Raw genomic sequence first — 24244 nt, 5'->3', positions numbered from 1 at the left:
TTTGAATTCCTCTTAAAATGGTTTGTTCTGTACTATTTCATAAGTGTTTTCTTGGTAACTTGCAAAAGCTTAAAAGCCCAATTCTCAACTATCCCTTTAAACTTGGTACAGTCCCTGAATTGAACTCATGGTTGGTACAGTGCTAGTGCTCCACACCGAGTTACACCTTTTTGTGCCAGTGACTTCTGACGGTGTATACAGCTCTACGGACTTGTCTTTGCCAAACAGATCTCAAAGTGCACAACTGTTAAGGTGTTCCTCACTTTGCTTTAAAAAGATGCAGGATCCCAAATATAAAAATAATATCAAATTCACATTAACATATTGAGATATGTGCTGTTTCATATGCTAGAGTTAAGAAAAAAAAAAACATGTCTGGCAATTTATCTTAATTATGACCACACTATGAGGACTGAGCAAAGTAACCTTGGCGTAGTTTTTGTCTGTACATGGCCTTGGTTTCCTCAGAGCTGGCATATACATTGTAGAATGGTCTTGTCCCACCTTATTAATACTGTAGATTGGAATGACCCACACAGAAGTTGTTAATAAAACGAAGAAGAAGAAGAAGAAAAAAGAAGGGACATACCACTTCAAGCTATTGTATTCCAAATTTTGGATGTTCACTGAAACTGAAGATTTAATTATATTTGTATTATCTGAATTACACTAGGTACATTGTACTTGAAAGGATCCCTCAACTTTAATTAGTTAACAATAATTTTAAGATGATTACATGTATAGTTTTCCATATGAGAAGCATGAATATGAACTATAATGATAAAAAAATCCATGCAATGTTGTGCTGATACATGTAACTCTTCATTGTCAATTGATCTTTACTATTACCTTTTTTTTTTCAATAAACATTTGGACTTTCTACTTGAAAGTGGCAATTTCCAATTTTCACTATTAAACTACTGTATAGCGAGCAAAGTCAACAAAAGTCATGTTGTGACTGTTTGGGCTGCTTTACTGTACATGCTCATTGAATAATGGGTTAATTAAAATCATCTTAGATATGGTATTTAAACACCGAGAAATAGACTGGGAAAGAATATTAGCAAAGCCATAAGTTGGGTCACTGTAAAAACCCAAAAGCGTGCACATTATTCACTGGATAGGATCTCTCTACAGAGCCCTTTCTGGGGAAACTTAACCCGTTCCTTACGGGAACCTGGTATACCAGGTTCCCTTGGGAGCAACTGATATACAGGAACCTGGTATACCAGGTTCCCAAAATGAAGACAAGAGTGCCTGCTTTAGTGGGCTAAATTCGTGTTTCTTTGTGTTAAATGCCGAGAACAGTGGATATGATAGAAAGATTAGAATTTATTCTATCAGCATTTTGTTCTCCTTCTGTTTCAAAAATGCGTATTTCATAGAATTATGTACCTTTTTCCTAATTTAGTTTTTGCTTGTTCTACTGTAAACTCGTACGAACATGTAAATAGCGATGAAGGCTGTTACAGTAGATATCTGTGTTCGCTGACCCCAGTCACCCCATTCAGGTACCTGATTTTGTGAAGAACAAAAGATTCTGTGAGCTCATCAGTGCACGCTCTATTTATACCTCACACTCGATCGATATTTCCATTGTTCACTGGCACATGTAGTTGACCGTAGAAAGGGGGATACAATGTACCGCTTGACTGCCTTCACACAGGTGGATTACCAACCTGTCTGCCTCTCTGTCGACTGGCAATAAGAATCTCATTTGGGGACAGTAAAGGTACTCAGAAATTTGCGGAAGGAACGGGTTAAATCCTGCATGTCTATAACAGCAGCTTGTGTGAGAGTACATCAAGTAGGCTTCTGTATTACATCATATTAACTTCAGGCAATTTGTTGGCAATATTGGTAAGACTGCAATACAAACATACACATTTTTTTTTTGGGGGGGGGGTCAAAAATATCAAAGTATTGAAGTTTAGAATAAAGAAATAATGATCAGTCTACAAATTAAAATGAGTTCACATTTGAATGTGAAGTCCTTGATTACAACTTTTAATTTTGAATATATTCATTTATTAAGGTAATAGTACTTTTTTTCCCAGCTTTTCATTTTTTTTCAACGTATTTCATCTGCAAATCCTTTCAATATTAAAGGGATTGTACAGTTATGGTTGAGACCTAATTTCAAGTTTCTATCATTTTTTGGTGAGATAATGAGAAACCTCTTATAAAATGTGAAAGAGCATGTAATTCTATGAGGAATTCAACATTTATTTGATGAAAATTGGTTTTGAAATGGCTGAGATATCAAACAAAGAGCGATTTTAATAAAGTGTGGGACCCACACTTTATTACGATCGATTTGTTTTACTTTGTTTTTTGATGTTTCAGTCATTCCAAACCCGATCTTCGTCAAATAAACTTTGAATTCCTCTTAAAATGGTATATTCTGTACTATATTATAAGTGTTTTCTTGTTATCTTGCAAAAAGTTAAAAACCAAATTCTCATCTCCACCAAAACTGTACTATCCCTTTAAACTGACAGGCACTTCAGATGTAACTGGCATCATTATGTAGATTATGCAACATTGAACAAATTTCTGACTTTCAATTGGCATTATATATGGCTAGCTCAGTCCTAGGATAAAAAAGAAAACAACAGGAAGTTTTCCTACACCAATAAAATGAAAAAGAATAATGCACTTTATAAATTGTTATGAGCAAATGATTTCTAATTGTATCATTCTTCGCTCACTTTGAACAAATGTCTCTCAAGTTGGCTGTGAAGTGGACAAAAGGTCATTACCTACACTGTGGCTCATGACTGACAAATAACGTCACAATAAAAAGACACAGGTTTCAGATATCCTAAACAGAAACACTTTACAAATTGAAGGCCTGTGTTAGATTTTTAGAAATCGGTCATTTGGTCATGACTGCTAATCAGGCATTGCACAACAATGCAGGCAAAAAACTGTACCCTGAAATATCAAAATTGTACAACATGGCTACTGATAGTCATGTAGCATGTATCTTGAGATGCAAAATTTTTCCAAAAAAAAGGAGAAAAAATACAATAAAACGTCCTCTGAGCTTTGATCCAGTTGAAATTGAGATGACCTTCGACAGTGGCTACTCGTCCTTGGTGGTGCCGGCAGTGGTCTGGCGGACGGCCACCCGCCTTAAATCCTCCTTGTTGAGCCAGAGGCCCAGGAGGATAAGCAGGTGGCAGGCATGGAGAGCCCCAGAGCTCAGGGAGGTGGAGGGATAGGTATTCCAGCACATCTCAATCACTCCCAGGATCAGCAACCTGTTGATTGTGAGCCAGGAGTATTAACACCTCTGATAATGTTGATGATAACAATGATAATGATGCTAAACATTAAAGGGGATGGCTAGTAACTGATCAGTGGGAATGCTGGGGGATGATTGTTCAAATCCTTGTGGGATTCATTTACAGTAGAAGTGGAAATTTTCGCGGTGTTGAAATTTTCGCGCATTTCACGCAACCAGAAACTAGTGCAAAAATAGAAGCACACGAATATTTTTGCTTGCCATATGTTCCTGTGCATGATGTCTTGATTCCGTGGAATTAAAAACACGCAAAACTCTTCTAACCCCGCCAAGCACAAAAAATTAATCACTTTTACAGTCACAGTACATTATATATCTATTGTTGTGTGAAAATTATTTGCTTCAGAATGGTCTCATATTCAAGTAATGTGCAGTTTAAGGCCCCGTCACTGTACAGGCATGCTAACCTGGAAACATTAAACTGCACATTACTTGAATATGAGACCATTTTGAAGCAAATAATTTTCACACAACAATAGATATATAATGTACGGTACTCTTAAATGAATCCCACAAGGACTGGAACAATCATCCTCCAGCATTCCCACTGATTCCCACTGATCAGTTACTAGCCATCCCCATTAATAATGATAACAATAACAGTAATACAGACAAGTCATATAAGTAACGGCATACTCCTTGTATAGTGCATATCAAGGAGTCTAAAGGGCAGATAGGACTTGAGGTGAGGCTAACCAGCATAAATTATGCACAAAACATCTTGTCAAACTACTCACGGTAGTAGCGATCTGAGCGATATACAGCTATTCAACCATTCTTGAATTGCTCTTCTACATCATGTTCAACTTGGCTTCAATTAACCCTAACTAGGCCAGGGAGGGCCTCAGAGGCCCCCCCTCGACGTTCCGCACGATGTATCGCTAACGCGAAAAGCTATCGCCGCGACGTTTCATGACTTTTTTCTTTCGAGTCTCCCGCATCTTTTGACACCAAATTTGCGATGCCCGGGCGCGCGGTTCCGAAGTTGCGCATAAATATGTACGTGCATGTCAGACCAAAAATTGCTCAAAAACATGAATTCGTGTACAATTTCAATGCAAACTGTGCTTACAGGCAAATTTCATAAAAGCATGATTATTTTGGGGTTTTATTGATTAAAATCAAATAATAACATATTTTCTTGTTCGGAACAATGTCGCGGACAAGTTTCTTTGAAAAAACAATGAAAAACATGAAGTCGAAAAAACAAAGAAATACATAAGAAATTCAAAAACAATAAAATACTTAGGAAATTTTTTCTAATGGCGCAATTTTTTCTCTTATATTTGCTCAGGACACTCAAAAGAATATTTACACAAAAAATGTGCCCGTTTTGAGCTTTATTTAGTGATTTATACCAAAAATAGTATGATTTCATGCATCATTATGCATAAATTAGCATAATTTAGCATAAATGATAATTCTAAAAAAATTTCACTTCGTGGTACTTTAGATTACATCACAGGCAATGTGTGTGCCAATTTTCATCGCGATCGCGCGGTCGACGGCCGAGATCTGGAGGGGGGGCCTGGGAGGCCCCCCCCCCCCCGGCTCTATGATCTTCCTAAATAGCCCGGCCTAGTTAGGGTTAATGGAGGAAAATCTCTGGAATGGAATGATAAAGACCTCATAAAAATCAGTTTGGTAAACTATTGTGCATTATCTTGTGGATAACTTCTGAGTTGATGACATCATCATTTCAGCTAATTTGCACAGAACGATGTGGTTGCCATTCCTTGACACAATTTCCAATATTCTACTACTAAAGTTTGATTTCGACCCAAGTCTTCCGTTCTGTTTGTCATTATTTTTTAAAGACCATTTGCACATGTAGTGTCAGACAAAATATCACTTTTAGGTGACCCTTTAAAGGACAAGTCCACCTTCATATACATAAGGATTGAGAGAATGCAGCAATATTAGTAGAACACATCAGTGAAAGTTTGAGGAAAATTGGACAATCCGTTCAAAAGTTACGAATATTTTAAGTATCTGCGCAGTCACTGCTGGAAGAGAAGACTACTACAGTATATGATGTCACATGCGTACAACTATATAAGGAAAATAAAAAGAGAACTTCACAAAACTTTACTTTTTGAATAAAGTGCACAGTTCTTTGACTTGTTACTGACATATGTTAAGGGTAATATTATTCCCCCTGCCTTCTGAAAGAGAGAAGTCGAGTGTTCTTTTGTTATGCGAGAAAAATGGAAATATGCTGAATTTTCTTTATTCTTTCTTTATATCGTACTCATGTGACATCACAAGCAATAGTAGTCTTTTCATCCAGCCATGACTGAGCAGAAACTTCAAAAATTCATAACTTTTTAACGGATTGTCCGATTTTGCTCTAACTCTCACTGTTGTGTTCTACTAATATTGCTGCATTCACTCAACCCACATGTCTATGAAGGTGAACTTGTCCTTTAATTATCTCCGCCAAGGAAGGAGGAGGTTCACTGTGATCATCAGGGTTGGTTTGTCTATTTGCAAAAACATATCTAAAAGTTCTGGAATGGACTTGAATAAAACTTGCAGGAAAAGTTGATAATGACACAAGGAACAAATGATGAAATTTTGGTAGTGATCTGGGAATTTTATGGATTTTTGATCTTTTGGCATAAAAGGTCAATGAACTTGGGCTGCGAGTTCTAGCTGCGCATACTGGATGATTACATTCGCCGCTGGGGTGACAAGACCTTGTATCTGCAATTTTGGTGAAAATGACTGTTTTTAGATTAATGGTCAGTTAATCAGTTAAGTGATGTCCTGTCCAAATCCTATATGTCTTACCCCAAAAATTAAGCCACCACAGCATGTTAAAGGAATGTCTATCCCATTGGATACTGTGCTTCGGCTGCCATGTTTTTTTGCTCTCCTGAACATTTGACATTTTGTAGATACGGGGTGTGCGTGCTCTGCTTAGGCAAGGCACCAGGCAGCTGACAGATGATGGCGTAAAAGGCTTTTTTATTTGCAATTTGTAAGCGTGAATGGCTAGAAATGAGTGGCTGGCTTGGTGGAGATCTGCGCTTTCACAGTGCCTTTCTAGTTTTCTTTCTTTGGTGAAACTTCTTTGATTTTTTTTTTTTTTATTAGATTCAATTGTTGATTACAGTGAATGAAACTACCGTATTTCAAAGTTTGCTGCTCTTGTTGGAATTCCTGTGCCTGCCTCCTTCAATTCCATTTCATCTACCTCATCCACTTTATTTACACAATATTGCTACAGGACAAACCATGGTGAATGCATTAAAGAAACTTTCAATGGCAAAATTATGCACAGTCTGCTTTAAAAATATTTTTGGCGTTTTCTCTCTTTCATTCACTCTGTCTATCTTGGCCACTTACCTGAAGACATCTGGATAATCCGTGCTCCATAATAAGTATGGCAGGGTGTGAAAATACCACACGTAGAACTGATAATGAAGTGTACGGCTGAACACCATACCAATGAAGTTGGAAGCAAATAATGTGCCAACAATATGTACTGTGGTGTCAAGGTAAAAATTTGGAATCAGATGACAAGACTGATAAACAGATGACCTCTTAGCTTCTAAAACCAGCACTGAAATAAAAGTAACAAAATAGAGAAAATGTGCAGCATCATGTCATGTCCATATTGACCCCTATTGACCCGTTCCATAATGAATTCTTAATTCCTGTAGACTTAATACATAGGCCATCAGGTTGCCGTATGGGACAGGTTAAAGATAATATAAAGTTTTGGCACCTCAAAAGTTTCCCTGAATTTCCTGGTCTTAGTTTGTGTTTCAGGTTAAAGTAATAGTAATGGTTTCGTACCAGAGCCGCCGCCGCCGTACGGCGGCAAGGTAGTACACGTATTGTACGATGCATGATAACTGTGACCAGCAGCGTGTGGCAGCCCCATCTTATCTATTCATGGATTTGAAATTTGTGTGCATGTGATGTGTGCGCATGCGCTGGCCGTAGTATTCCGTGTATGTAGCTCTCCCAAGGTCCTCTCGACCGAGTCACATTCAGTCATCAATTCTAACAGAAAGAGACTGTTGGCAGAACCAAACATTGCCCGACAGCCCCGGTGCTACGGTGCAATTAACTCACTGATAAGAGGCCAAAGCTTTTGAATTCTTAACGGTCATCGAAGCGCTGTGCGGAGGGAAGGACAAAAAATCTCGAAAGTTCACCTCCTCGTATCTCCCTTATTTTACCACCAAATCCCTTGAAACTTCACACATATATCAAATATGAATATATCATCCTTCATATGATTTTTGGGCGAAAACGCTGATGTATCTTTTGAGATATGTGTATTTTTCTGCTTGAGTCGACTGTGGGAAAGGGTTACGATTTTTTCCCGACACAAGTCTGCGCCTGCATGAATATGCATTTGATCAACATATTACTAGTCTGTATACACCAGACTCACTACCTGCGAAGTCTCGTGTTTGTGCAATTAGTAGTTAGGTGAAAATAAGAGCAAAAAGACAACCAACTTTAAGAGAAGATACTGGACATGCACAACTAGATCATCCTCCTGCGCATGCGTTTTCTACTGGTGAGTGCACGCTTAGCCAATCAGCGGTGTCAGGCTCGGCGCAATGCGACAGAGGTCGATTTTCGGTCAGCAGGGTGGTGAGTGGGCAAGAGAGGAACCCTGCTTTGTGCTTCAACTGTTTCAAGCAGCACAAAAACCAATACATCGGACTGCGTATTCCTTACGCCATGGATTTTACGTGGGTCACAAGTGACAGTGATCTCGATTTTTTCCAGACATAGCTGTGCGCCAAATGATACAGAAAAGATATTTGGAGAGCAGCATGGATATACTACCATAAGTCATATACCGAAGTTTCATTTTTGTGCAATGAAGGAAAATGTGAGAAAATAACACTTGTTTTGAGACCAAATTTTCTGTTTTGGAAGCTAAGTTTCGACATTATTTTCACACGTTTATCCTCAATAAAACCCCAAATAACTAACATTACGAGTTAGAGAATAGTTTCTTCTTCAGTTTGCTGTATAGATTTAATCATTTGATGGCTTTGAGGTGAGATATTGCGATTGTCCTGCAACACTTCCCCAGCGGTTTTACGCACACAAGCTGTCTACTTTTTGCAACTGAGGCTTCGAGGTCATAAGCTTTTGGCGAGTTAATTGCACCCTAGCGCTGCGCCTGCCGAAGCCTGTTTTCAATACTTCAACTTTATAATTGGTAAGTCTTCAAATTGAAGAAATTTTTAGATTTTAAGTTGATATTTACCCGAGATACTAAATCTGTCATGATCCTGAATGCTACAATGCGAAGCCCCACTACGCTATGCATATGGGGCTGCTGGTCGCAGTTTATTGCGTGATTACTAAGACATGAGAGCACTTTGGGGCGAGTGAGTCTCACAGTGTTAGTTGTATGAAAGGTACCGGTACTTTAACCTGAAACACAAGCTAAGACAAGGAATTTCAGGGAAACTTTTGAGGTACCAAAACTTTTTATTATCTTTAACCTGGTATTTAACATGTTCCTTACGCTCCTTAATTTTGTGCTAAATTTTATTCCAGTAAACAAGAAAACAAAAACATAAACATTTTGTTATGGTTTAGAGGGAAATATCACGGCCATGTCTTTCTCCAAGCACTGGTACTTTACAGCCTGGTGTAGTGGTACTACATTGTATGTTATGTGATTAGTAAAATGCAACACAGCACACTAAAAAACTAAAGAACAAATATACAAACAAACAAACAAAAACAATGCATTACCTGAAAGAAACTTTTGCCTACAGATGGGAAATGGACAAAAAAAAAATAACTATAATGACTTCACTTCTGTTGCTAAAAATAAAATGTTCTTTTGTTGGAAACCGCACATTCAATTTGTGCATTACAGTTTTAAAGCTACAATTTGTTTGAACCCTCTTTACTTGACAGCAACAACAAAGCACAAAAAGAAAGATATTCATATAAGAAACTCTAATCTTTCGATCCAAGTCATTTTCTGGTCAGCATAACACAAATAAACATGAATTTAGGCTATGAATGCTGAGACTCTTGTTCATATTTTGAGGAGCTGGTAAACAAGTTTCCTGTACATGAGTTGACGCACAGTAACAGGTTAATGTCTTATCTGAGGGAGGCAATGTTATTGCCTATTTCAAGAGGGGAAGGCATGAATATAACTAGAAATGTCGCTAAGGTGACTGGTATGCCTCCGCCATAATGCATGGTTCTCCTAATAGGGCTATAGTACATGTGGACAATGTGTGATTAAATTTTCACAAAATTGGCAAAATATTAAAATGACAAGTTTGTCACAATTGTGTTGAATGTTCACTTTCCTTGACCTAGGTTTAATTGGATGAATAGGAGAGCATGTATTTGGAGATTTAAGAACTTTAACTTGACTTTGATCCATTCATAAGTTTAAGCACTGAGTAATTTTCAAGGTATGGAGAAAAAGTGCAATTTCTGTATTGAATAGTAAATTGTTGCCATTTTCATCTGGCCTTTGACCCTTAAATTCATATTAAGATAATCACTGCCAGGCAGAACATGCATAAATATGTAGTATCAGGATAACTTGAACCATTTCCTAGATATGGAGGAAACAGTCAGTTCAGCACTTTCACTTGATCTTTGACCTCTTGACCTTTAAAAAAAAGAAAAAAAAAACTTACCAGAGAATCTCTATTGGGTTTACATATACATGCATACACTAAGTGTAAAAAAAACATAATCCTGCTGGCATTGCATAAATATGAGGGAAATAGTAAAATTCTGAAGTGTTGCCCTTGACCTTTGACCCCTTACCTTTGACCCCATGAACCCTAAATTCTCTAGATAATCACTGCCAGTCAGTACATGTATACATACTATGTTCCGTAAAGATATCTTGAACAATTTCCAAGGTAGAGAGAAAAAAATGAAATTTTAATATTTTTACTTGACCTTTTGACCTTTGACCTCATGACCCCAAACTTTCACCAGAGAATCTTAATTGGGTAATACATGTATACACTAAGTTTCAAGAAAATATATTCAGGCAATGCATAGATATGGAGGAAATAGTGAAATTTTATGTATTTGACCTTGACCTTTTGACCTTTGACCTTGAGCATGTGCACCCAAAAGTTGATAGGCACAACTTCACCCCCTAATACACATACATGCCACGTTTCATTCGGATACCTTTAAAGGTTTTTTAGTAATGCTTGCCACAAAATTCATTATCGATGGACGGAAGGACGGACAGACGGAAGGACGGACGGAAGGACGGACGGACAACCCGAAAACATAATGCCTCCGTGCCCGGCACCACTTCGTGGCGGAGGCATAAAAACAATAATACCCAGCTAGACTCCATGGGAATTGAACCCAGGCCCTTTAGATTGGGAAACAGATGTGTTGCCAACTGAGCCACCTCATAACCTTAATGCTGGATTTACTCCCATGACCAACAAAACAATGAACTCCACACACTCCAAATACTAGAGAAAGGGCTCACACATGTACAAAGAAAAAACACGTCTTTTATAAAAGACTTATGGCATACATTGTAGATATGATAAAAGTGATAATGATAGGTAACAAAAGGATATAATTGGGAGTGAGAACACTTCTATCTGGAATGGACGGTGTCTTCAGTAGCGCAAATATGCCACCATTCCTCCTGTTGGTTTTGAAGAAGAGATAAGGAATATCAAGAATATATCATGATAGATTCTATATGAAGCAACACTTTGCAGTTGCTACATGTACATGTAAATGTCTGTGCAAGCACTATTACCCCGCTGAGGATGGGTCCCGAGTATACTCGGGCAGGTGTCTATGGGAAATGCGTGTTGTAGCGAAATCAAACCGTCCTCAACGGGTTAAGGGATAAAACAAAAACAAGTAAAACAAGGGTTAAAGTTTTATGTGACATAATTAGGGCACAAAGACAAGATCTGCCTCTTGTAACGCCAGTAAAAATTATGGCACTGATATGACACACTGTCCAATTAAAAGTAAAGAATGTTGCTGGATTTTGTGAAAATCCTGTATTAAGCTTCCTGTTTGAATTAGTGAAAAGGCACAGCTTGTAGGCTACTTGCATGTTCTGTACAGTGCACTTCCCAAGAATTTCATTTGGAGTAGTCACACAAGAGTCATCATCTTTAATAGAGGGATGGTAGTATATGTTGAGATGAGGATTCAGCTTTTTGTAAGATACTTAGAAACCACTTTAAAGGGTGTGTACAGTTCTGGTTGAGGTGAGGATTTAGCTTTTAACGTTTTGCGAGATATTCAGAAACCACTCCATGAGATGTCAAAGAACATGCTATTCTAAGGGGTATCAAAAGTTTATTTGATGAAAATTTTTTTTGAAATGGCCGAGATATCCAAAAACAAGGTGAAACAAAGAGATCCTAATAAAAGACGTGGCCTGTCGCCTTTTATCATTATCACTTTTTTGGATATCTCAGCCATTTGAAAACCAATTTTTATAAAATAAACGTTGAATCCTTCTTTAAATTGCATGAGCTCTTTCATATTTCATAGGTTTCTCATCATCTCACTTAGCAAAAACATGAATCCCCACCTCAACCAGTACTGTACAGTCCCTTTAAGCATACAATTCTAAAAAGAGTTCAAAGTTTAAATGATGAAAATCAATTTTTGAAATGGCTGTGATATCCAAAAACAAAGTAAAACAAAGCAATCATTAAAAAGGTGGGTCCCACCTTTTATTAGAATAGCTTTGTTTTATATACCTGAGCCATTTCAAAACCAATTTTCATCAAATAAACATTGAATTCTTCTTATATCCCTTTTATACTGGGCACAACTTTTAGCTCGCTTCTGAAACGAGCTAACTTTAGCTCAGGCCAAGTCGTTTTATACTGCCATTCTTGACCACCCAAGGTTACGTGCAAGACCAGACCTATCGCCCCCCCCCCCCATTACCCTGCTGTCCTTTTAACGAGCGCGAAAATTCAGTGACAGTCTTCATGCTTACTTGCGAGTACGAATACAGTTCTGTTGTTATACGGTACGCTACTCGCAAAATTCAACCTGTCATTGGCATATATATATATATATATGTATAGTGTATTCGTACTGAGCTGGTCTATTTTTTTTTTTACGATTTAATCATGTCGTTTGCTGGTTCAAAGAGTTCATTGCATTGAGAGTTTTACCGAACAGTGAACACACCAATGCGCTGCGTAATACACAGCCCGCCGGTGGCAACAGTACAGCAGTAAACGTACATATTGGCAGCCCGGAAGCACTGTATACGCTTTCTGGTCACATGTCAATGAATTAAGCCGCAACTAAACTCGCTAACCTTTTATACCGAAGTTAGCTCGCTTCTGAATCTGACCTGAACCACCCCCCTAGAGGGGACTAACTTTAGCTCGGACTAACTATTTTTCGACCTTTTAAACTGAGAGTTAGCTCGCTTCAGGTCCGCACCCGAAGCATGCTAACGCCCAGTATAAAAGGGGTATTAGAGTCATAACTTCGTTCACATTTTCATAAAAGGTTTTAATCATTTCAAACACTTATCGCAAAAAAAAATATATATATATTAAGAATCTGAAGCCCCCACTCGACCAAAACTATACCACCCCTTTAACCCTTTGACATCTGTTACCTGTTCCAGCGGTGTACCACAAAGAGGAAGAGGACGATGATGTGTAGAGCTAGGAGGGTCAGCTGAAAATGACGATTGAGGAAGATCTCCTCCGGAAGGAAACGCCAGTTGACTGTCCACTTGAAGAAGAACTGTCGGCTGAGCTCGAAGGAACGGAGGAGGTAGCCTTCCGGGTTCTCCAGCAGAAAGGGCCAGGCAAGACCGAGCTGTGGATGATTTCAGGGAATCATTATATTATGTCAACTTGGCCCTTAAATCTCATTTTAACAATAAGAAAAGAACACCAGGTCACCGTTTCATGAAAGTTGTCAGTCTCTGACAACTTCAGTATAGAAATAATTGGTTTTGTTTGTTCATTTTTTTTCCATTATCTGGGAAGATGGCTGGATAGCCCATATTCAGTTTTGCTAAGCTGGTCTTCCATGGGGTCCTGTTGGATGTGAGGCTGGACCACTGCATCGGGTTAAACACCCTGCACTTTGAGATGAATGAATGAAGTGGGATCTTTTACGTGCGTGAGTTGTGATTCTCTCACACGGGACCTCCATTTTATGTATGTCTTATCCGAGGGATACATTGTAGATTGTTTTGCCTCTTGCTAGAGGGGATGGTATGATTACACACAACATTGCTCATTCTAGACTCTGGATCGAACCCGCATCGCTTGGGTCAGAGGTAGACGTGCTTCCGACTGAGCCAACTCACCGCCCTTTGATTTTGATTGGCTTAGATGCTCTGGTGTCTTGATCGTTACCACGGTGATTGTCAGAAACTGAAAACTTTCATGAAATAGTGCCCAGGAAAGGGTGCCTCAAACTCTAAACTTATTTGTGCAATTACTTTCACTCTTAACAAGTACAACATCTGTCATAAAGAAAATGAGAGAAAAAAAAACACCAAAACATAATCAAAATGAATTAATTAGCTCAATGAACACTGTTCAAAAATGATACAACGTGCCTCAAAATATAAAAATCATAATGGAGATGGTTGTACGAAATTAGATATAATGACAAAAATAGGAGAGTAAGAAAATCAGGAATGTTACAAAGCATAAAGAGGCATCATTGTGTGAAAGACTGTAATAAATAAAACAAAGGAAAATATATTATAGAACTTTATAAATCAAGACACGAATCACATGTAAAAATAGAGAAAATTGAACAGAGTATGATAAACAGAGCAAGACAAGGAAATCTAAAAAAAAAGTAGGAAAATAATTAAAGATACTAGGTATTCGGGCCCATTGATATAAATACAAAGGTGAGTTGCACGAAGCATTTGACAGAAAACATGTTTAAAACATTTTGGAGGATGTTTGAAAATAAAAAAGTTATTCACTGCCATCATCATTTTCATCACAAAGATGATAATGATAACGTTTTCAAATATCATTACAACTTCTACTGCATTTTATGTATTCTAAATATTTAAAGAAATAAATGCTTCTAATTCACCTGAATCAGGCCACAGATTGCTAGCATTGGAATGGTTAACCAGAAGCCGTATTCCGTAAGTAGAAGTAGAAGTAGACCCGGGGCAAACAGGAGAATGTTCATCTTGATGCTCACTGCAAGGCTATGGTAGTGCAGAGTTACAAAAGAAGCATTCCAATCCATTTACTAGATTACAAAATGTCTAGATAAGTTTTGAAAGGGAATAAAATTCTTCTCATGTCTTGTGAGCCATTATGAATGAAAGTTATTTTGGAGACATTTCCAACATTTTTATTTAAAAATTTTTTTTTTTTTTAAAACAATGTAATAACTATATCGAAAGAAATTCAAAATGAACATAATACACGTAACTGCTAAATTCCTATTTTATTGAAACCTGTAACTGATATTGAGAAGCAACACAAATCTTTAATTTAACTTTTGATTGAATAATACTGTGATGAAAACAAGGTTATGATACTGACATCTCATCCTTTTTGGGGTTTGCCCTACTGATCTTTAATGAAATCTAAAGAAGGGCAGTACAAATTTTACTTGTGTACTAATGCTGTCTCTACAAATACCTGTGGTGACCTTATGATTGTAGAGTTGTACATTAACTGCACACATAGACATATTTTTAGATAATTATCTAACAATCTGTGTATGTGTGCAGTTAACACGTTGAGGACAGACTGAACCCATAGACCCCGGCTGAGTATATTCAGGACTCGTCCTCAATGGGTTAATGTTAATTAAATAATTAATTACATTAATGGAATGTGAATAAACAACTTAGCACATTCAAAATTGACTCACATACAACAAAAAGGGGAGAAGAAAAATGGTACATGGGCTCCTCTAAATCACTTCTCTATGTCAAGTCCAACAGAAACTTAAGCCAAAAGTGAGCCTGTTATTCTTGTTCTGATTTCACGGACTAGTTCCATAAACCCTACCTGAAAAACATGCAGCCAACTGTCCATCGTCTGTCCATAAAGAGAGCCACAGCAACATAGAGGAAGTACATAGCCACGGGATCATTGAAGAGACGGAGGACGAAGATTGAATGGATTCGATACGATGCACAGCACATGAAGAAGAACACATACGGTGGAGTCTGCATATGAGGTTCCCACACAAACATACACAGAGAATTACTTTATCTTGGGATGCACACAGAATTAGTTTATCTTGGGATGCACATAGAATTAGTTTATCCTGGGATATGATCAAGCACACCAGTACAAACTGTGTACGGTACATTAAATTGCATTTGCTTCTACCACCTGTTGTGTATCTATCTCTGTATCAACGAAAGGTTAGTGTCATTCTTTCCTGGAGGAACAACGCCTATCACTGTGAATACATGTAGGTGTCGAATCTGAATTGAAACAGAAACAATGCAAGGGATCACTTGTCAAACAAACAAAATGTACACTCTCAGAATTTTGGAGAGAGTGCACATTACTGTAAAACTTAAACATTTGCAGCTTGAAACTTGCAAAATGACACTGGCATTCAATGCATTGTAAGACAAAACCTTTTTACTTTCATTAATCTTAGCTCATTGAAAATTAATGGAAATTTCATCCATGTGAAAATTTCTGGATTTACAGTCATGCATATGCACTTTTATACCTGCTACAGGGCACACAAGAAATCTTGATTTGATGACACACTCAAGATTGAATAAGGCTTCTTCATTGGCTGTGTGAACATATCTCAGCATCTCCCAATGTTAACATTAATGTATGACAAGGAAACAAAGATACACTCATTCACTCGTCCAATGAAATCTGCTCCCAAATCTCATGCCATTATTTGGACCTGTGAGAAGCCACATTGGGCCACTCTCAAAAGTCAGATCCACAATTATCCTCACTGCCTAGTCCCTTTACAAGGACCAAAAGCCATTCGTAGTCCCTGTGGACAACACTTGCTCATACAAAAGATTCAGGTGCTTCTTTCTGAATAGTGACCACATTAGACAGATCTTAATCCAACCTTTATGTAAAAAACAAATACCACAGTAAAGAAACAGCAATTTGACTAAACCATGCACCTGATAGAGGACTACAGCTGTACCACTGCTTTCTTTAATACATCATCTACAATAGCCTAACCAGTGAGATTTTGTCTATTTAAAATGTAAGGTATCACTAATCATGAAAAAATAAATACTTGTTTCTTCTTATTCTCTCGAAAATATATGAGCACATTTCCCACCATGACTAAGTTTGATATTGATCATTAAACAGACATGTCAACAAAGAAAGAAATGGAATTTAACAAAATCATTGTCACAAAGACAAAGGCACTTTAGCTCACAAGTCACAAATTGATCTTTACCACTGTACTTTACTGAATTCTGTTTTTGATATGAATAAGAAAAATAAAATCAAATTGTATCCTTCACAGTATGAAATTACTGCAGTGTGGTATGAATCTAGTGATGGTGACTTGTACATGATAACGGGCTGCAGTGCTTAGAATACTGCCAATAGACACAATTTTTTATACAGCACTGCAGTCTCCGTATAATCTGCTACTCCACTTTATGCGCCATGGTGTAGACCCCCAGTGAGCCACATTACATGTATTCTGTGTCTGCAATGACATACCACGCATGCTGTACATTGTATATGTAGCGTAGATACCGTAGGTGCATTATCAGTGTATGGTGGATGTGAGAAGAAAGAAACAGTATGCACTCCAGCTGAGCATTTAATTGGATAAGAAACTCCCCCCCCCCCCAGAGTACTAACATAGGTTGTGAAATAAAAATACCATCACCTCTTTATATGCATTTGTGGGGAAAAGTTTTAAAAAATTCTATAACATTCTTACATCAAGTTGAAGTGAATGAAACCCATACCAATCTTTTTAGTTGATTTTGCTTTTTAACTCATTGAGGACAAGCTGATTTTGCTATTTTGCATGCATTTTCCCCATCGATTGATCTGCCTGAGTTACACTAAGGACTAAAACTGGTTAAGATCAACATGGACATGAAGTGAAACTGCACTCAGCTGCACTCACTTAACATAAAATCGGAAACAAACTGTGTTACATGTACTTCAGAAGCAACTCTCTAACCTTCTTTGTCCTGATGTAGATTCGAAACACCACAAGTATGGTCATCAAGTACAGGCCCATGAATATGTACTGGGCAAGCTTGATATTAACACCTCTGTCAGTGGCATAGTACAGAGCCATGAAGATGTACACAAATCCTGCTGGGTACCTAAAGTGGGGCATGATGGAGTAAGGAAAACAGAAGAAAAGATTACTCAGCATAAATGATGCAAGAGTTACATATAATTCAGCTTGATTTAGTTTATTTCACTGTGAATTGCTTTATTTTCATAATCATTCATTTTTTGATTTATTTTTGATTTCTGATAGCTTTAAAATGGCTGTATCTCAGTGGAACCACTGCTACCTACGTTAGTGGTACAGAAAAGGTTAATTTATTTTCACCTGGTTTATCATAACACTGATCTATCAATGCCACCTTACCTATGGCTAGTTACAGCAAAATATAACTGATCATAAGAAGTGAAAATACTTGAATGATATCAACACCATGATCTCGGTGTGAAATGTGTGCCAATGTAAAGGTTTGTGACTGTATAATATACTATGGGCTATTCTGTGAACTCTACAGTAGTATACATAAAGATTTAGATGGTACATACATTGTATGTAAATAGATAGGTGGGAAGTGGTGTCCTTCATTAATTAGTATCCAGGAGGATGCCGGGGTCTACTTACACGAGAGGACCAGTGTCTCCCTTAAGCTGCATGTAGTTGTAGGAGCCATTTACCACACCCTCTACTTCTTGCATGTACGCCTTCCAGTCAATCTCAGTATCTGTTGGTATTAATAATCACACAATAAGACACATTAAAACATACAAACAGTCATTAACTCAGCCAGGGCTATGCTTTAATTTGCCTGGTCATTCAGCCCCCCACTTTTTGTGCAGCATTAAAAGGAATAGGGCCTACATAAGGTGTCATCACTTTGCCCCCCCCCCCCCCCCTCAATTTTTTACCCAGGAAGTACTGTACATGTGGCACTAAAAAGAAATAGACAGAGATCTTGAAGTGTGAGTGCGGAAAGATTAAGTTTTTGCACTGAAGACCCCACCCCCTTTTTTTTTGCTTGTCAGCTGAAAAAGCTAAAATTTGAAGTGGAAGGGGAGAGATGAGCTGAAGACCTTTTTTTTATTTTGCGCGTCGCTGAGGAAACCCAGAAGTGCCCCCCCCCCCCCCAAAACGCTCTGCCGGCTGTGTGATGTTACTGGATGTAGACCTCTAGACCTATCATGCTATGTGCACATGGTGCATGTTGTCGTTCATGTTGCATGCATTCTCACATGCGAACTTTTGGTACACTTATGGTACCGTATCCTTTTGGAGCACATCGGGAAGGGGTACACTACAGTATGGTACGGTACACAAAGTTTAGGCTATGTAGGACTTTAAGAGCGTTTGAGTGCTCCTCTGGAGCAGGTACAGTACAGTACAGTATGATTAACCCCTGGGCGCTCCTTGTTCATGGTTAGCAGGTTAACGTTTAACACCGGCGCGGGGCGCTGTAACCAGTAACAGCACTCTGACGACTGGTATGCAATTTAGTGAAGTAATCAAGTGCACTGCGATGCTTGCAATTCAGTAAACAACTCATTGTTCAAAACGACACTTGGGTTCGCAACGAAAAGTCACATGTTGTGATACCATAACAAGATAAATCGTCATCATCTTTGAGACCGTCTTCGCGAGATGCGAATCGCCATTTTGAACACATCATGAAAATAAAATTATTTGCACATGCGCGAATGAATATTCATTTCATTTCTCGGCTAGCCGTCCTTTTTTTTTTTCCACACGCAAAATTGTGCATTATATGTGCTATGTTTTATCCATACCACTTACCAGATCAACACAGCAAGGCTGTTAGTGTTAGCGCATGCGCTGTGTAAGTTGTACTACAATACAAAGTGCGGAGGGACTAAAACCTTGGATAAAATCTTTCACTGGGCTCTTAAAACAGATCATAATGTACAATGTAACTGTTAGATCTATATCAGTGTATATGTAAATCGATTTCCGCGCCTCTGATTGTAATATATTTAAACAAAGACACAGTATCTTATTTAACAGTACTGGTATAGCTACGAATTAAAACCCTGTATTTTGGTTTCTGGTCACCAAAAAGCCATATCAGGTAGTACAACAGTCATCAATACAGAGACTCCAACTCTCCCGTTTTCGACGGGAGATCTCCCACCGAAAACCCATTTTTGCAAAATCTCCCGTTCTCCCGCTTGAGATTTGATTTCTCCCGCCCTGGCACTGTGTCTCCCAGTGGAAAGGATTTCTTACTTACATTTGAGTATATGAATATAAGAACGACCCAAGTCCAATTTTTGGCCAAATTCAGTTTGACATGGGAAATTGTAGCTTATGCATGGACTCATCTTGTGTATAAATGATAAATCCTAATTACCCCCCGAAGTGCCTGAAATGAATGAGTTAAATCTTATATTAATGTAAGAATGAAGGACTTGGGTCATTTTTACATTCATATAATAGCGCCCTCTCTCATCCTTCTCCCATCTCTATAGCAGAATATCATGTATATGAATCAAAGAACGACCCAAGTCCATATGAATCAAAGAACGACCCAAGTCCACCACACAAAATGGCCTCTCCACAATTAATGTAAATATTAATTGTCATAATAATATATGTTCTAATTTGTATACACAATGTTGCCTTCCCATCACAGTTAAATAGAATATCATTGGACAAATAAAAAAGATATAAATGAAGTTTTTTTGTTTAGTTACTCGAAATGATCTTCCATGGACTTGGGTCGTTCTTATATTCATATACTCATTTGTATTGCTATCGTATGTTGAAAAAATAAGCCTTAGTCTTAGCACCACAGAGCATCTAGAACCCTAGGAACTTCGCGCTTCGCACACATCAACGTGGAGTCTCCCGTTTGCTAGGGGTTTCAGGCGGGAGAATCTCCAGATCAGAAGGTGCTTGGGGTTGGAGTCTCTGTCAATAGACAATAGCCATAACAGAGCTGCAATGGCAGCTCTGCAATGGCGACCCCGACGTCGACTTGGTACGGGTTTGGGTCGCTGCGCTGGTGCGGTTAGACTAGTTAAGAGTTATACCACAATACAGTACAGTACTGTGGGAGCACATGCTAGAGTTTGTACGTACGGGTGCGCTCGAATAATGTGCGAACGCACCCCATAATTCTAGACTAGGAAGCCTATATTTTACATTTAAAATCTAAATAAATTAATGTATCTGTCCTTCGGCTTTAGAAACTATGCCATGAGTGACTCAGTAAAATGATGGTGAAGCAATTATAAATGTACATGTACATAAGAATTTGGAACTGGTACGGATTTTCCAAGAGGCAAAGTTTGCGAGACAAACAAGACGAGAAACTAAATTTCTTAGAGGTGACAAAATTTATAATATATGGGACTGATATCGTCTTTGATGCGCTGTGTACTCACATTTTACTTTTTCGATGACCAAGACATTGACAAAAATCTCGGCGATAAATAATATTGCTGCAGAAAACCAAAGATAGTTTCTATCTTGAAGAAGAACCTTAATTGGAACGAGACCACCTTCTCTTGAAGTGGTATTTTGCTGAGCCATTTTATCAGCGCCTTTCTGCCAATTCAAAGGATAGAAGCCGATCACTCCTGACACCACATCAACATCAACGGGAAGCGTTTTTTTTTAAGACGGCACAGATTGGGGCATGGCGCGTGTTAAACCTATGGGAAAAACGTTGGGTTAGGGTTTTTGGTTATGGTTTATGGTTATGGTTAGGGTTAGGGTTGGGGTTAGGGTTAGGGTTAGGGTTAGGGTTAGGGTTAGGGTTAGGGTTAGGGTTAGGGTTAGGGTTAGGGTTTGATGGTTAGGGTTAGGTTTAGGGATAGGGTCCCCGATAGATTTTTAGTTTCCCCAATCTGTGCCGTCTAAAAAAAACACGCCAACGGGAACCTACTAACAGCGACTAGTCTTCTGGCAGCGATAGCGCGAAGCGGCATGTTGAAGTCTACACATCGCGCGCATAAAACAAAATGTTCCTTGTGCATCCGGTGGAGGGTACTTAGCCCAGGGGTAAGTGCCCGGATAGACTAGAATGCTAAAAGAAAAAAAAAAAAAAAAAAAAAAAAAAACAACAAACAAACAAACAAAAACAATACAAACACTCATGACTGATTCGTACAAATGCCCTAATTGGCCCTTCTTTCTCTTCGTCAGCATTTGTATCATGACTGTACGTCCAGGTCCAGTGACTCCAATTAAACAAATAAAATTAGATAAATAAATGGCTATGGGAGATATCTTTTTTTTCCCCCCTCACTGGGATAGTTATTATTCTCTTTAATCTGTACACGTATTACAATATATTTCAAATAACATCATACTTTTTTTCGAATTCAATACAGATTATACATCCAAGAAAAAAGGTGTCTAAGAGACACAATTTTTTCTGAAACACTTGCAACTTACGATTATTTTTTAGGAAGAATTGGTATAGTTGTAATTGTGAGAGTGCTTGTTCTTGTTTTTTGCTTAAGTTGCATGCGCAAGGGTAAATAACCAATTCCCCTATTTTTTGTTATTTTTTACGAGACAACGAGGTTAAAGCAAAGACATGTGAGACAGTTCAGTTTACACTTGCAATGGCCTTCTTAATTGAACGGACTTTATTTACAATCGATCAGGATCATACCTGTATCGACACTCTGTCAATTATATAGCGTTGTAGGGACAGACACAAACCTTACTTAGTATATTATTCTGGCGTTCAGAAAAATACTTTTTACAACTAGGTATAAATTGAACAGATGTGCATGTACATTACCCCTCTTGACTTGTTCAACATCGAGCTCAATAATGTGGATCCACAGATATTATCCAAATGAGGAAATTCCAAACATTGACATTAAACATTCACCACCAATTATCTAACACGGTGTATCAGGGCGAGAAATCTCCAGTTTACGTTAAGTCCGGAATGTTCCGCGAAAATCCACTGAAGGGCATGCGTCCACTCGCGAGTACGGCGTCGTCGAAAGATGAGCGAGAAGGACGAGATAGGGGCGAGCGCGAATGAACTCGAACACGAAAGGTCCAGAGCGAGATGAATCGGGAACGGAATGACAGTCGACTGGATGCTCAGCATGAAGGGGGCAAGGAGCAAAGAGTCAGAATTGCCTGAAATGATGTAGATGCCGCATTGTGACAGTCATCGGAAAAGATTGAGCGGACATATAATAATCCTCTTATACACGTGTATGTAGAGTCAACAGTTTCTAATTGCCGGTTGTAATTAAATACTGATTTGGGCTGCGGTGCTGTTCTCCTCCCGGGAAAGATGCTTATTTCCAGGCTGTTGAGGCATCGGGCAGAAAAGCAAGGACTGCCAGGCGAAACAAAGTCCTCTCAAAATTTTCAGCCCAGTATTGTGGAGAAATAAGGACTGCCTGACGAAACGAAGTCCTCTCATAGTTTTCAGCCAAAAGTCATGAAGTTGAGGAGAAAATATCAGCTGATCTCGGGCAGCATAGTCAGCGGTCAATGGCAATTTCAAAGTCTTCCTAATTCCGAGTTTTCAGGGTTTTTATATGGTTCGATCATGACAGCGAAGTGGAGGTCGTGGTCGAACTCACTTCCTCTGCAGGGGTCAAAGATGCACACGAAGTCTCCGTCCAGTCTAGGGTCAGATTTTGTTTTTAGCTGCCTGGCTTTATTAGGAGGCGTCAATCAGACAGCAACTGGTATATTTCCCTGTCATCTTACCTGTTTTCATTCATACACACACAATGAGATCTATTTTCCGTGAACTTGGAAGAAAAACGACCCCGGAAACACTAAAGAGTGAGGGGTCAGTGGCGGTATTCTTCCCTAAGAGGTGGTGATTTGTTATGGTCAGTGATAATGAGGCTTTGGGCCATGGGGTACTTTATCAAAAAGTCAGGCAGAGCGGTCAACTGTCAGCTGTGGTGCTGTGCTGCAGTGTGACATTTTGCAGTGCCCATGCACTTCTAACGCCTATATCATAATAAGAAACTGTACAAATACAATATCAGGCACCCGTCCTAGTTTTAAACAGACTTTCCTTCTCTTTTCCTACACCAATGTAAATACAAGCTGCAAGAGGGTTTTGCACATTTTTCACTTTCAGGACAGAGCAGTGCACTGTGGTCACCATGGTAACGCTGTACAGCGCTGCTACAATTTCTTGCGATAAATTTCTCTTTATCATAATATTCCCTTATATTACATAAATCAAAACGAGGTATTATTTTTCTTATTTTACAAACATAAATTTCATTCACTTTACTATACAGTATATCAGCCGTTGGTATGCGAGTTTGTCAAAAACGAAAATAAATAAGAAAATTTTTAAAACAAAATGAATTGTAAATGTGAACCATTTATGTTTTGCCTCCTTGTGGTAGGATATTTCCAGCATTTCCGAACTTTCAAATAATCATTTTAGATTTAATAATATTAAAGGTAGTAGATCCGATTCGCAAACATCTCCAATATCAGTCAAATGTCATATTAACCATCATGCTAAGAAGGTTTTCTTTGTGAAATTTGGAGGTCAGTGAAATTCAAACATTAAACATCCGTTAGCCATCATGGAAGAAGTTGAGTGCAAATTCAGACCTCAGGCTTAGTGCTCAGATGTTTTCCTATTTGATTTGATCTGTCTTACTGTGCACACTAAGATACATACTGGAATGGTTATTTCTTATTTATGAAATTATAGTAGCATATTTGGTTACTAGCTGTCTCTAGGCATTTTCGAAT

The 24244-nt window shown here is 38.4% G+C and overlaps 1 protein-coding gene across 1 annotated transcript; it reads right to left on the bottom strand.

Moving 5' to 3' along the window:
* Positions 1-3088: 3088 nt before the first annotated feature.
* Positions 3089-21064, bottom strand: LOC140239196 (dol-P-Man:Man(5)GlcNAc(2)-PP-Dol alpha-1,3-mannosyltransferase-like). The gene is made up of 8 exons (XM_072319076.1): positions 20917-21064; positions 18140-18239; positions 17462-17609; positions 15322-15482; positions 14384-14504; positions 12927-13132; positions 10878-10958; positions 3089-3266 (listed from the first exon to the last, which is right to left on the bottom strand). The coding sequence occupies exons 1-8, from the start codon at positions 21062-21064 to the stop codon at positions 3089-3091; spliced, it is 1143 nt and encodes a 380-aa protein (XP_072175177.1).
* Between the last annotated feature and the right edge of the window lie 3180 nt (positions 21065-24244).

The sequence above is a fragment of the Diadema setosum genome, chromosome 15 (assembly GCF_964275005.1).
Source record: "Diadema setosum chromosome 15, eeDiaSeto1, whole genome shotgun sequence".
Taxonomy (NCBI): Eukaryota; Metazoa; Echinodermata; class Echinoidea; order Diadematoida; family Diadematidae; genus Diadema; species Diadema setosum.
This window is presented reverse-complemented; position numbering and strand designations above follow the sequence as displayed.

Excerpts from the sequence above, each read along its gene's own strand:
- LOC140239196 (XM_072319076.1), bottom strand. The coding sequence starts at position 21,064 with ATGGCTCAGCAAAATACCACTTCAAGAGAAGGTGGTCTCGTTCCAATT. Across the intron at positions 15,483-17,461 it reads TCTACATCAGGACAAAGAAG|ACTCCACCGTATGTGTTCTT; the intron begins GTTAGAGAGTTG and ends CCTCATATGCAG. Across the intron at positions 13,133-14,383 it reads CAATCTGTGGCCTGATTCAG|CTCGGTCTTGCCTGGCCCTT; the intron begins GTGAATTAGAAG and ends AATCATCCACAG.